Genomic DNA, 13,765 nt, shown 5'->3' with positions numbered 1-13,765 from the left:
GCGCCGTTACCTCTCCGGGTGCCTTTTAACCGACGTGAAGTTCAAACCTACCGGATGGGAAGCGACAGCGGACCACCTGCGGAGCACCAAAGTGGACCTTAACGTCACAGTTAGTTGTCACTAACTGCCTCGCATGAACCGTCATGGCTCGGACCGGCTCCGGTTCGCTGCCCGCCCACCGAAACATCAAGCTGGACTCCTTCCTGCAGCGGAACATGGAGCGGACGGTGTACGAGCGGGTCCGAGCCTACGAACCGTGCGTGGTGATATCGGAGACCATCAACAAGGTATACATGCACGTGGTGCTGAGCGACGAGCGCGTGTACCTCACCGAGTACCCGCCGCGCACGCTCACTGCAGCCTGTAGCCTGAGGCGCGTGCGGGACATCGAGCTGGTGAGTCTACAGCAGAAAGTCAAGTCCGATTTTTAAGTTTAATGTGAGAGATGCTTGAACACCGTGACTGTGGCTGAAAAAAAGCCATTAATCTATCAGTAGATGGATGATGTCATGATCATTGATCATCAGCAGGTGAGTCACATGATCATTGATTGAGTCACATGATCATCAAAATGTCATAAATAGTGAATGTCCACAAGAAACTGATTTGACAAAACATTCTCAACACAAGATCCACTTAATTGGTGTTTCTGGAGCTTTTAGCCACATGTCCTGGACTTCCTCAGTGGACAGAGATGCTCAGTTGTCAAGGAGACCGCATTTTTTGTCAAACTGCCATTTCCAAGGTCAAAAATGTACTTTTTGGTATCTCTTTTAACTATATGATTAATCTGTTATCAAAACAGTTGCTCAGTAATTTTCTATTAACTAATCAATCAGTCAACTAATTATTGGCAACTATTTTGATTATTTGATTATTGAGTGAAGACACAAAAATGAAAACATTCTCTACTGCCGCCTCGTTTCTTCATCTAATTTGATAGAAAACTTAATGATTTTAGTTTTGGAAAGATTTTGGGAGAAAACAAACAATTGAATGATGTCATCACGATCGGCATTTTTACCTAATTTCTGACATTTTGTTGACTAAATAATTAATCTGGAAAATGATCACGGCTCCAAGTGTGACCAAAGCAAAGTACATTATTAGTACATCACACTGTGTGCAAATGAACTAACAGCTTCCTGCTGTTTGATCCCTATTAAACTCCTCAGATTACAGATCGGTCACTCTGACTTACAGGTTTCACCTCACACCTTTTCCTGCTGTTCTAAAGCACGCTGCGCTCGTGAAGAACTTTACACGTGCAGAGAACATCTTTGTAGCACCAGATCATTAAATTAATCTGCTAATGAATCCATTCAACTATTTAGATGTCTGTATTAATCATTTCATCAATAAAAAGTAAAACAAAACAGAATGATTTAGTTAAAAGTGATCCGTTAATTCTTTATTTTAGTACTAGCTGCAGAACATTTTGATGATCCTAAAAATGTGTACAATTTCTCAAATCAGAACTCCAGTATTTTTAAACCCTACTTTTACATATTTTAGGTTCCAAATGACTGGTAGGTACAAAAAGTTTTGGAGTTGGTCCAGTAGGTCGCCTCAGCTGGCAGCTACCAGCTACCTAACAGGCTGTAATGGCTGTAATGTAATCCTCTGGGGCAGCTGCACCCGATGAAAGTACATCCACTAAAAGTGCTTGTTTTTCTCTCTGCCAGGCTCAGGTTGTTATTCAAAGTGCCTAGAAATATTAGGGAAGGTATCTCTATAGCGACAGACCAATATGATCCTTGTTCAATCAGAAACAGCTGTTATTTTGTTCTCCTCAAAGCCACCAGACTCCATTGACAAAAACAGTCATTTTACTTAACAGAATACAGGAGCTGCTGGCCCACTGCTGCCTTGATTGATTAATGTGTAAAAAAACTGACCGATCAAGGTAGTGGTAGAACAGCAGCTCCTGTGCTCTGCAACGTAAAATTACTGTATTTGTCAATGGAGTCTGGTGGCTCAGTGATATACACTACTCACAAAAAGTTAGGGATGTTCAGCTTTCAGGTAAATGCATTCTAACCTTTCCAGGTGAACTTAATGTGACCTTCTCTAAACCTTTGAATGCACATGTCCAACTGTTCAGTGTTTCAGCACTTTCTGCACCAGCTGCTGTTCTCTAACAAGAAGCTTAACAGCAACATTCACAACAGGTTTGATCCATGAATCCACCGATACATTTCCTGCTTCAGTTAGAATTGGTATTTAAACAGTCCTCCTCATCCTGCTGTTCACATTCTGACATCATGAGACCAAGACGACACCTAACAGTTGATCAGCAGCACCTCAACACTGGAGGCTTCAAACAGGAAGTCCTCAGACGGAGGTGTTCACTGAGCTTAGAGGGTCACAGAGTGTCATCAGGAGGTTGGAACAGTGATACAGAGACTGGAAGAGTCACAGAAAGGAGAGGAGTGGACGTCCTTTGGCCACATCCCAATTTATTGAGACACTGAAAATGTTTTGTTGTGGTATACCTACCACTGTTGTTAGATTTTCTTTCAATAAATAGTTTAAGATGAATAAAATGACCACTGCATGCTTCTACTTAAATGCCCTACTTTCATGATATAATATCACTGTAGCATTCACTTTTTACATTTTCTATATATTTCACCTGAAAGTCCAATATCCCTAACTTTTTGTGAGTAGTGTATAAGGGCTATTATATGACAGGTGTATCTGTGTAGAGATCCTTTCTATGATGTTGCCTAACACTTCACTTTAGTGCTTGTGCAGTACATCACCTATCATTTGTCAGGAGTATATGATGCTTTGCTCTCTATGATGTCCCTTAAAGAAATGAACTAATCAGGAAACTGTTTTGCATATCTTATATTTATAACCAGTCCAGACCACCAGGGGCTTAAAATAGATTCAAGCTCATTGCTGTTATATAACCCTTTATTATATTTAGTATCCAACAGAGTAACAGAGTCAGTGTGGAGCAGCACAGTATAAGCCTCTAATTGCCATTATCATCTTGTTATGTCACGTAGGTCCGAGGTCAAAGGTTAAACTTCTTCCTCACGTTAATCCTGTCTGCAGTAAACCGTTGGATTATTTGCACGTTGACCTGTGTTGCCCTTACTGTGGCTTCAGCAGGTGTTCTTATATAGACACAACAAGGAGTCAGTGCTTCCTCTGGAGTTTTCCTCTTGGGAGGGCGGAAACACTGTAACACCTATTTAATAATAAATATTATTAAATAATTATTACTATTTAATGGGGGAAATTCAGGTGTTGCAACAGCCCAATGTACAACATTAAAGTACAAAATTAAAAATACCAAAATTAGAATAGAAAAAATAGAAAAAAAGTAACACACATTAAAAAGAAAGTGTCAATTTATGACAGTGAAGTCATACATAATATATATTTGGGACTAAAACTACACCTTGCCTTTTTATTATACCGTTACTATACCGTTACACTGTTGTTACCGTTCACAGCCTCCCTCATAATCACTCAGAAGAAAGAGAAAAAATGTCAAGCGAAACAGATAAAAGACGACATCGATTAAAAACATAGTGGATAAAAGAATATCAAAATAATTTAATCTAATAAATAAAAATATAAATTAATGTAGAAATATGTGTGTATATATACACACACACACACACACACACACATATATTTATACATATATACATATATATATATATATATATATAAAGAAATCTCAAAATAAAATGCACATAAATATATAAAAAATACAGAAAAATGTATTCTTTGTTTATATATTGCCCTTCATTATTTTTTTCCAATCAGTTCATTTTTTTTATTTGACTATTGATTAAACTAAGTATCTAGTAGTTTATTGAACTAATTGCTTCGGCAGTAACACTTAATACATCATATACTTGCCTGTTCTGTGTAGGTTGATGCCAGGCTGTTGAACATCAGTCACCCCATTAAGCTGGAGTGGAAACCAATCCACTAAACATCTTTATCTCTGTTCCATCCATACAGGTTAATGACCTCCCAGACTTCCTCCGTGGGAAGGACAGGGAACTCTGCCAGCACATTCGAATCACCTACGTCACTGACAAGCCTGCTGGGAGGGGGCGGGATTGGCTGAGGAGAGACAAGCGGGTGGGATTTCTCCCTGCAGCCCAGCCTCCTCGCAGGACCAGCCACTGCCAGACAATAACAAGCACCTTAGAAGGTAAAGACGAGAGTCCACCTGCTTCACCCTGAAATCACTGGACATGTCTGCGTCATGCTCTGGCTGCAGTCTGGTTTTGCTCTGCCCTCCGCATGGCTTCAGATCCCATCAGGAGCATTTCATTGATTAGTTAACTTGCTCAGATTTTGTTGATTGGGATATTGTCCTCTGATTTTGCTAGTAACATGAGCAAGTAGGCTACAGTTCTTATTCTGTCCAGTTCTTGTTATCCATGGTGCTAAAAAAAACTCTGACTGGTGGACGTCTGACCTGGTCCCATCAGTTATGAAGTATTATTCATGTAGTGTAGGGATATACGATCAGGAGTATGCAGGGGGTGTTTTATTTAGAAAACTGCCCTTTCTTTGTGTGACTTCCTGCCCGGCTCATCTGCTCGGTGCTGTTTGACACGGCCAGTTCATGGCCTCCATCAAATCCAGACCAGGCGCAATTCCACCACAAGCTACTCTCCGCTCCAGTGAGCCGAGAGTCACTTCTGGGGATGAAAGCATTTGAAATTTAATTTGAGGTTGAAGCGCTGGAGACTGTTGATGTGTGTGCGCTGTAAACAGTTAAAGCGTCAGGTGGTATGTAAGCAGTGACAACAGGTAAAATGTGAGTCAGCTCTGCTCTCTGTAATCTGTGAGCAGGTCAGCTCAGCAGCTCATGTGATTTATTTCCCCTGATACCTTTAACTGTAACTTGAACCATCCTGTGTCTTTATTTCCTCAACAGGATATCCTGCACAGAGGTGAGCATTACAGACACACACACACACACACACACACACACACAGACACAGGTCTGGTCTGTCAGGTGACATCCATGTATGGAGACTGGCTGTGCTCTTACTTTTTATCCCTGTTAAAGAAATACCAACTACAATACTTCCACATCCACTTTGAGCAGGTTTTGTACTATTTGAATACTTAAAAAATACTAAATGGATTGATTATTGTATACTAAACCTCTTAATTCGAGTCGTGATGGTGAAACAAACAAACAATGACCCCATGTGCAGAGAAGCATTATTGCTTAAATCTAATCACTGCATCACTAATCATTTTTTCCCACCAATCACTTTTTAAATTCAGAGCTGATTATCGGACACTTTTAGCACTGCATGTTGTAACTGTATGTAATTTTGCCCCCCCCCCCCCCCCCCATCCTGTCTGTCCAAAGTGTGCTGTAGAGATTCTGTCTGGGAGTCACGGAGACAGACAAACTCTTTTAGCTATAAAACCTTTACAGCTGCTGTTGTCTGCGGGGCCACAAGAGAGATGGCTGAGGGTTAAACTGTAGGAGCTTGCACGCGTACATACCTGCATTTATATATGTGTGGTGATGGTGAGAGAGTAGTAATGTTTGTCAGATCTCAGTCCTCACTGAAATCGAATATCATCTCCCACTTTCAGTTGGGAAACTACTAAATAATGTACTAAGTGAAAGCTGCCTCTACAGTGATCCTCTCCAGTGTCTCAGGTTGCTCATGACTTATTAAATAAAGCTAGACGTGTTCCACCTCAGTTCACCTGCTGCTCTTTAGAGAGGCAGCATCACTGTGCTGTAATGCCATTTGCTGTCTGTTTAAAGAAAGTTCAATCAGCCAAAATGAATAAATGAAAATAATGGGGATGTCCATTTCAAGTAACAATACTATTTGATAGTCAATGTGAACTATTCGAAGATCTGACGGGCCATTATTCTGAAGCCCCAATAGTCCCATCACACTAAGGTGTGGACCTAGGACCACAGCGGGCACCGGGAGTGGCTGGGTGAAGCGAGGCAACATAAAAAGTTATTATTTGGATCCAGTTCTTACTTTGCATCCTGTTTTTTATTGGATCTAGTGGGATCATATTGTCTCTTTTAATTCCTCTGTGTTGTGTGTTTAAAAGTCCCCCTGTGTGCCAGTCAGGAAACAGTTTGTTTACTGTGAAGAGACGAGATGGAAGTGTGAACAGATTTACTGTCACTGAACACTGGATTGTTGCCTGGTTACAACAAATTGCGAAGTGCGTGCGTGTGTGTGTGATGTGATGTGATGTAAACACCATCCTGTGCTTATCCGTCTTGATGCTCAAGTGGAGTTCACTCCTGGGAGGTCATTAAACACAACACGCACTCAAAGAAGTAATGACCGCTCTTTGGTCATGGAAGCCGTTTAAAGCCATTGAACCATTATGTTCAAATTACCGAGCAGCCTGCTGGTTCACTGTCAGCAAAACTACAAGTGTGTCTGTCATTGGACAACTGAAGACTGTATGATTGCAGTGTGAGGTGTCTTTATTTGGTTTGTTTGTTTTTTGGCCATCTTGTGCCTTTTCTAAGATACAGATTGATTTATATAGCATTAATAGCATTTGCTATTATGAGACATTCTGGAAAATTAAAAATTAGCCTTAATCGGCAACCAGTGCAGACAGCAGGACCAATACCATCAGTGTTTTTTTACTGTAACACCCTTTTACACGTCGGACAGTGAGGGTTCATCTGTGTCCTTTTGTTTCCCTCTCTGTTTATCAGGAACCACAGTGAAACGAGGACAGAGGAGGTGCACACGTTAGCGCCCGCACGCTCTGCCTCCTGTCCAAACCCAGAAACTCTTGGCCTCCTGACGGTCCCACAGCCACCCACTCACCCTCCCTCCACACCACCCCCCCTTTACTCCCCCATCAGCTCCCCCACCTCTCCTCGCTCACCCTTGGCTCAAAGACTGAACATCCCAGAACCGGGCCAGGTATGGATGGATGGATGGATGGATGGGTGGGTGGGTGGGTGGATGGATGGATGGATGGGTGGGTGGATGGATGGTAACTGACATCAACAGCTGTATTTTAGCTTTGTAACTGGGCTGCAAATTAACTCAGCAGGGCGATCGATGTTCATAACACTTTTATCATCATCTCATAAGACTGGAACTACAATGTATGTACTACCCAGGTTTTCATGAGCTTTTGAATAAAAGGGGCTACTCTATTTACAATATTCTTTTTATGACTTCATGTTTGGATTTGAGGAAAAACAGTATTATTCAGCAATGCTTTCGTGTGAATGTAATTCAACAAAAATGTTTGATTTACTTTTTCTACTGTTTAAATTTCCAACATCCCAACTTTAGTAACTTACAGAAACGTTTTGTGCAATAGTTCACCTTCTCTGTCAGCAGAGCTGATTTGCTCTCATAAGGGGTCAGGTGGCTGATCCACGCATCACAGTGAACAATCACAATCTACTTTCTTAGGTTTTTCATTCATTTCAGTGAAGCAGGCTATTAATTTTCTTGTTCTGAATAACAAGGTATTTTAAAAGGCAAAATAAGCAGTGCAGACACTGAGCTAATAGCTACTGATGCTGAAGCAGTAAAACTGTCTGGGTATTGAGCCTCATTACGTTAAAGGAGAATAAGCCACTGTTTGCTGCTGTGATGCTCCAGGTGCAGAGGAGGATCGGCTCAGTTCTGTCTCGCCTGCTGAGAAGAGACGTTGTGAACAGCAGAGAGGAGAGGGAGGCTGAGCTGCATCTTTACGCCGTGTCCCATACGTCCAGACTTTACCTCCATCTACAGAGCTCATGGAACAGCTTTATTATTGTGAGTGATGACGGAGACACACGTGGAGAACTATTCTGGAGTTATTCTGTTTTTCCTTTGTGTGGTGCTCAGCTCCAAGCCCATTGGGTCTACTGAAGATTAAAAAATTTTTAAAAACACCTCACAACTATGTAGTTTAATGTTTAAAAAAAGGTGATTCTTCAGTAAATGGCAGACAGTAAGAAGTAGTGCATTTGGTACTCAGTACCTTTTAATATAACAACTAGTACCAAATAGTATGGAAACATCACCTGCATTTGTTTTTTTGGCTACAACCACTACAGTCTGTGGTGTTTCGTGAAATTTAACTTGGGTTGGTAGTTCAGGGTGCCATCAAAACGGTGATGTATGACTGTATTACACGCCGGTGGCGTCCACTGAAAATAAATGCATCAAATGCAGACAGATGATCAAATGAAATACTCCATTGGTATCGGTGTCATTTTAAGGGTTCTGGTATTGATACTCGTATTTGAACTTTTAAAACAAATTTAAGGTCTGTAGACCAAATGTCCTGCCTCCATAAATTATTTGGATGTTGAGAACCTGTGTGTGTGTGTTTGTATGTGTGTTCAGAGGTCCACTATGTTGTTAGACCCGCTCTACAGAGGGAGGTGCAGCGTTGTGTCTGAATCGTCTCCCGGAATGCGACTTCCTGCCATTAGGTAACAAAACTCTGTTGTAACACAGGACAGGGCTTAAACTAGGCCCAATCATTAATTATGACCTACTGTGTGTGTGTGTGTGTGTGTGTGTGTGTGTGTGTGTGTGTGTGTGTGTGTGTGTGTGTGTGTGTGTGTGTGTGTGTGTGTGTGTGTGTGTGTGTGTGTGTGTGTGCAGCTGGGAGCGAACAGCTCACCTGTTTGGTCAGCTGAGCTCTGAGCTCCTACAGGAGGGGATCAGTTTGGAGAGTCTTTACCTGCTGCTGCAGGAGCTGAGAACTGCTGCTCACCGCAACATCGCACTACGCAGACTCTTCTGGAGGGTGAGATGTTCAAACACGTTAACATCTTAAAGACCAAACTCGGGAAAATTAGCAACAGATGAATCGATAAGAAAGATAATCCTAGATAGTTGCTGCCCTGCACTTCCATATTTGTAATTTTAACCTGACCTTAAAACTTGCAAGCCTGGCTACCGTCAAAGCACTCATGTCTTTGTATAGTTCCTTCTTTAGTCAGATTAATTTAACTTCATCATGAATACATGCCATGTATCTGTCGCATAAATGTACTGTATAAGTATAACTGCCTCTTAGATGTGACACAGTAAGGAGAAAGTAGCAGAAAATGGATGTATAGTACAAAGTAATATAGTGGAGTGGAGTGCAGCGCTTTTGTTCAAAGCAGGTGAAAATGGGATCAAATTCTAAGCTTAACTTTAGAATCAAGCCTCAATCGAGCAAGATGCCCTCAGAAAGACACAGAGGCCAAGCAGAGAGTTGAGCAGAGTTGAGCGGAGTTTTCTGCGTCTGGAGCTGAAGACTTTCTCTGTCGCTCTGTGTGTTTCAGTCCAGTGAGGTGTGTGTCTTCCTGGTTCAGACTCTGGAGGAATCTCTCCACGGCTGTCAGAGCCTCAGTGGGGTCTACACAGCAGATCAACTACTGTAAGCTTCAGTGTGTGTGTGTGTGTGTGTGTGTGTGTGTGTGTGTGTGTGTGTGTGTGCATAAGTGTCTCAGTCCCTTAATACAATCAAGGAAAGCGCTCGTTGTGGTTGTAAGCTGCATGATGCTTTTACACAACACACTTAGCTGTGTTTAAGAAGGAACCAGGCTTTGGATGTGTGTCAGTGAATGTGTGTGTTTGTACACAGTCAAGAGAACCCAGCTTTAAAACCTGCATTGATACAGTGGATATTCATACGCTCGGTATTTAATTGTAGGTTTATACAGCAATCTAAAAAAGGACTATTTAGATTTCAGTGACTGGAGCTGATGATTTTGATATGTGGACTTTTACATGTATACGACAGTGGCGTCTGTGGAAGAATGTTGAAGTGAAGCTCAACTTATGGGGGTTTAATTATGTGTTGAGGGACAATTTAAGAGTTTTGAATTCAATTGAAGTTGTTTTGTTTGTACTGCGGTAAAATTCTCCATTTCCGAGATGAAAGTCGTCAATTTTCAGGACCAGAATCCTGGATATTCTCTGAGATTAAAGTGGTACATTTTTGAGAAAAAACTCACAAATGTATGCGAAAAAAATAGCCCTAATAGGCCTAATTCGGAGATCTAAAAGGCAACATTATCATTCAAAGAACTGGTCCGCAGTAATGTAAAACTGCATGATTTGTAGGAAAATGGATTCAATATGCAGGATCCTTTTAATAACCTTGTATGTTAACTTCAAACTCAATCCTTGTGTTCAGACTGAGCTCTCTGATCGTTCAGACGCTCGCCATCATGTTCAGAGAGACGGAGGTGGAACCTGCCAGACTCAACCTGCTCTCTGCCAAAAGGTAAACCTGTCCTCTGCCTGTTTGAATGCTTTAATTAATGGATAAATCTCGTCTCTGCCTTTTAACTGTGTTTTCTTTTCCTCCCGTGCAGAGGCGCCCTGGCCTCCAGAATGCTGCTTGCCTTGTTATGTGATCCAGAGCTGCAAACACGGACCCGAGGATCTCAGGTTGACTGTGAGGTGAGCTGCTGCTCTACACTCTCGTTAATATGCTTATTGTCTTATCCGTTTGTAACATTGAGGTCGTCTTCCTCTCCATCAGCTTCAGGCCTTACTCGCTGAGTATCTGGACGCTGCCTGCTCTCTGCTGTTCGAGCTGCTGCTTTTAGGCCATGAGGTGAGTCAGGACAAAACAGTCCAAAGCCACGTCATCCATAATGAACTTGTCAGTAAGTTTGGGGCTGAATCCAAATATCAGTAGCAGTTATTGACATTGGTCATTTATGGAGGATAATTACGAATTCTCCTGGTTTACATAAATAGAAAATGGGTAATATTTACATTCAAATGGTCCCTTTACTTTGATTGCTTGAGCATTAAAGGGTCTCTATATGATATATTGAGAACTGCTTACCAGTATCTCTGACCAAATCAACCATTCTGTCCTGCCGCTCAGTAAAACAAATAAGCAACCCTGTTCAAATCCACTATCATATAAAACAAACCCTGAGGTTTGCTTGCTGTCTCCTGGAGCCCAAGTCATCCAGTTATCCTGATGCAGCCCATACAGCTCGCACCAACAGCAGGCAGGGTGGGCAGCATCTTAGCACCTGCGGTCTGAAAAAGAATCGGCTTTATTGCAAAGTCGATTTTCACTGAGTTGTATGTAGTATTTTTATGCATAATGAAAATCAAGTACAGGAAAAGTCAAGAATCATCATAAATATAAAACAGAAATGAACATAAAAACAATAAGGTTGTATAGTATTTAAAGACCTAGATGATGGAATGTACAAAAAGGGTCCCATTTTGGATGAAAACCAGCTTCTACTTGTCTGTAACAATCAGATCTAAATGATTTGCCCAATGAATATTCTTGTGTGTAAAATATCAAACCTCTCTACATCAATAAACCTTTCTTACGTGTTTTTCTTTTCATCATATCCATTTTGCTCTGAATTGTGGGTAATCTGAGAGAAATCTACTCTCTGGAAGTCTGCAGGAGGTTCCCTGGAGGACTTTGCAGACATGAATTGTGGATTTTCCCAGAAGTGCCCAGAAAGACCGTTGGAAGAATTTGGATTCAGCCTGTGACTTCCACTTTATTTAAACTTCTCTGTGTTTCAGGCCAGCAGATGTTCCGCTGCTGACAACTTCCTGTGTGTTGGATGGATCCTGCACGTCCTGCAGCCTCATCCTCACCTGGTAACCGTCCTCGCTATCACTCAAACCAAATCTCCACCGTAATGTTCATGTCACCACAGAGACACAGGGACGGACTGTAGGGGAGGCACTAGGGGAAAGGTAGAACTAGCCGCTCTGCATTTTGGTTATGTTGTCCCCTTGTCTCTTTGCAGTTTTCCTTCATTGGTTACCAGGCCCAGCAGGTGGTGCTGGTTTTGTCAGACCAACAGGAGTCATCTCTGAGTCCAATTCAGTCTGTTGTGCTGTTCCAGCGCTGTCGCCTCCTGCTGGCCTGCCTGCAGCACAACAACCAGCTGGCACAGCACCTCCAGTCCCACTTCAGAGAGGAGTTCAGGTCTGTGCTGCCACTTAATGTGCTTGTTTTTGCTACTGACAGGCTCAGGTTGTTATTTGAAGTATCAGACAATATCAGGGAAAAGATCCCTTCATGGTTAGACCTGTAAGTTCCTTTTCATTTAACCAGAAACTGCCTTAAAATTGCTGTCTCTAAGCCCACCAGACTCCATTGACAAAACATAATTTTAAAATAATAGATATGAACGTGGGAGTTACCGGTCTACTGCTGCCTGGCACCAAAGTCACATAATAAAAACACATCACAACAACCAATCAAGGCAGTGGTAGACCAGCAACTCTTATGTCTGTAAGGTAAAATTACTGTTTTAGTCGATGGAGTCAGGTGGATTAGAAGACAGCAGGATGCCTGCCCTTTCTGGTGAACCAAAAAAGATCTTACGAGTCGATCTGTGTGGAGATCTTTTCTGTAATGCTGTCAGAAAATTCCAATAACAATCTGAGCCTGCCAGTGGAAAAATAAGCACTTTTGGTAAACATACTTTGATTAGATGCAGTTGTCCCAAAGGATTATGTTGCAACCAGTACAGCCAGTACAGATCTACTGGTCCAGTTCCAAAAGAAACATAATTCCTTTGCTTCTTCCAGTCACTGCAAACCCAAAATGTGTAAAAAAATAAATAAATAGGGCCCACGTTTGCTAATACCTAAACTACTAATTTCCGTACTTCATTTACATTCACTCAAACAATGGGAATCATGACCTGAGGATTAGTTTGAGCTGTTATCTGATCGTAGGTGTGTTTTGGTGCTGAAGCATTATCGCTCCTTCCCTCCAGGTACTTTGTGAAGCTGTCGTGTGCCGACAAGAAGCTGCCGCCTCACTATCTGATCAGCCAACCAACTCTACGACTGGTCGAGCAGATCCTGACTCTGAACCTGCACAGATGAGCGCACACAAACACACGTGCACTTATACCTAAAAAAAAGGACAGCGTGTGCCTTTTTCTAAAGTATCTAAGCTGCACTTTGTCAGTGACAGTCTTACTTGGGCTTAGATTTGTTTTGCACGTCTTTACTATCTTGTGCCTGAGGTCTTGCATTCTGTATTCAGAATTTTAGGACCTGAGAATGTTTCTTCATTCACGGACTCTCTAAGGCCAAGGTAATGTGTGTACATATAATAAAAGACAGATTACAACTGGGGTTCCTAGACACCAGTAGACACCTTATTACCAGTTACTACTGATTACATTACTGCAGTTTTACTCAAGTTAAAACAGTAGTGCAAATGAGCACTACTGTACTGTATATTACCACGACTACGGCAGGTATGAATACTGTATATCCAGTTAGTTTGTGTAAGGTTATTCTCACTGTGCTTTTAGCTTAAAAAGGTCATCAGTCATCAGACTCCCTCCGCAAATTCAGTGCAATAAACTCAAATCTAGGCATCTGTTTCCTCAGCGCTTCCTGACCGCATTCCTGTTGTATGATCTTTCTATGACCTGCCTGTGTGTACAGTGCATGTGCACGTGTAGCTGTCTGTTCAGAAATTAAACCTGTAAGTCTGCCGAGAGTCCTCAGGTGAACTCTAAATAAAAAGGAGTTGAAAGTAAAGTTGAGGTATGTGTCTTCATAGCAATCAGAGACAATTTTGGCTTTTTTTAAAAAATTACGATTGATTATAAAATTGATGTTGATTAAGTGAGATCGTTCGTAGCTCAGATCAGAATTAAAAAAAAAACAGCCAAGATTTTTAGATGTGTAGTAGATAATGGATGAGTTTCGGGTCTTGAAATATTAGCTATCGTCACAATTCATTCTGCTCCACCTATTCATCCTTAAATTTAACAGTGAATATCTAGTTA

At 41.6% G+C, this 13,765-nt stretch overlaps 1 protein-coding gene across 1 annotated transcript; it reads left to right on the top strand.

Moving 5' to 3' along the window:
* The first annotated feature begins 143 nt into the window (after nucleotides 1-143).
* On the top strand, nucleotides 144-12,847 carry c22h12orf56 (chromosome 22 C12orf56 homolog). Its single transcript, XM_070853577.1, has 14 exons — nucleotides 144-395; nucleotides 3,991-4,186; nucleotides 4,922-4,937; nucleotides 6,713-6,926; nucleotides 7,623-7,778; nucleotides 8,355-8,443; nucleotides 8,619-8,763; nucleotides 9,290-9,384; nucleotides 10,147-10,236; nucleotides 10,328-10,415; nucleotides 10,498-10,572; nucleotides 11,523-11,600; nucleotides 11,753-11,934; nucleotides 12,734-12,847. The coding sequence occupies exons 1-14, from the start codon at nucleotides 144-146 to the stop codon at nucleotides 12,843-12,845; spliced, it is 1,788 nt and encodes a 595-aa protein (XP_070709678.1). The 3' UTR covers nucleotides 12,846-12,847.
* The last annotated feature ends 918 nt before the right edge of the window (nucleotides 12,848-13,765 follow it).

This window comes from Pempheris klunzingeri, chromosome 22, assembly GCF_042242105.1.
Source record: "Pempheris klunzingeri isolate RE-2024b chromosome 22, fPemKlu1.hap1, whole genome shotgun sequence".
NCBI classification, from domain to species: domain Eukaryota; kingdom Metazoa; phylum Chordata; class Actinopteri; order Acropomatiformes; family Pempheridae; genus Pempheris; species Pempheris klunzingeri.
The sequence above is the reverse complement of the archived record's forward strand: the minus strand, read 5'-3'. Positions and strand labels throughout refer to the sequence as shown.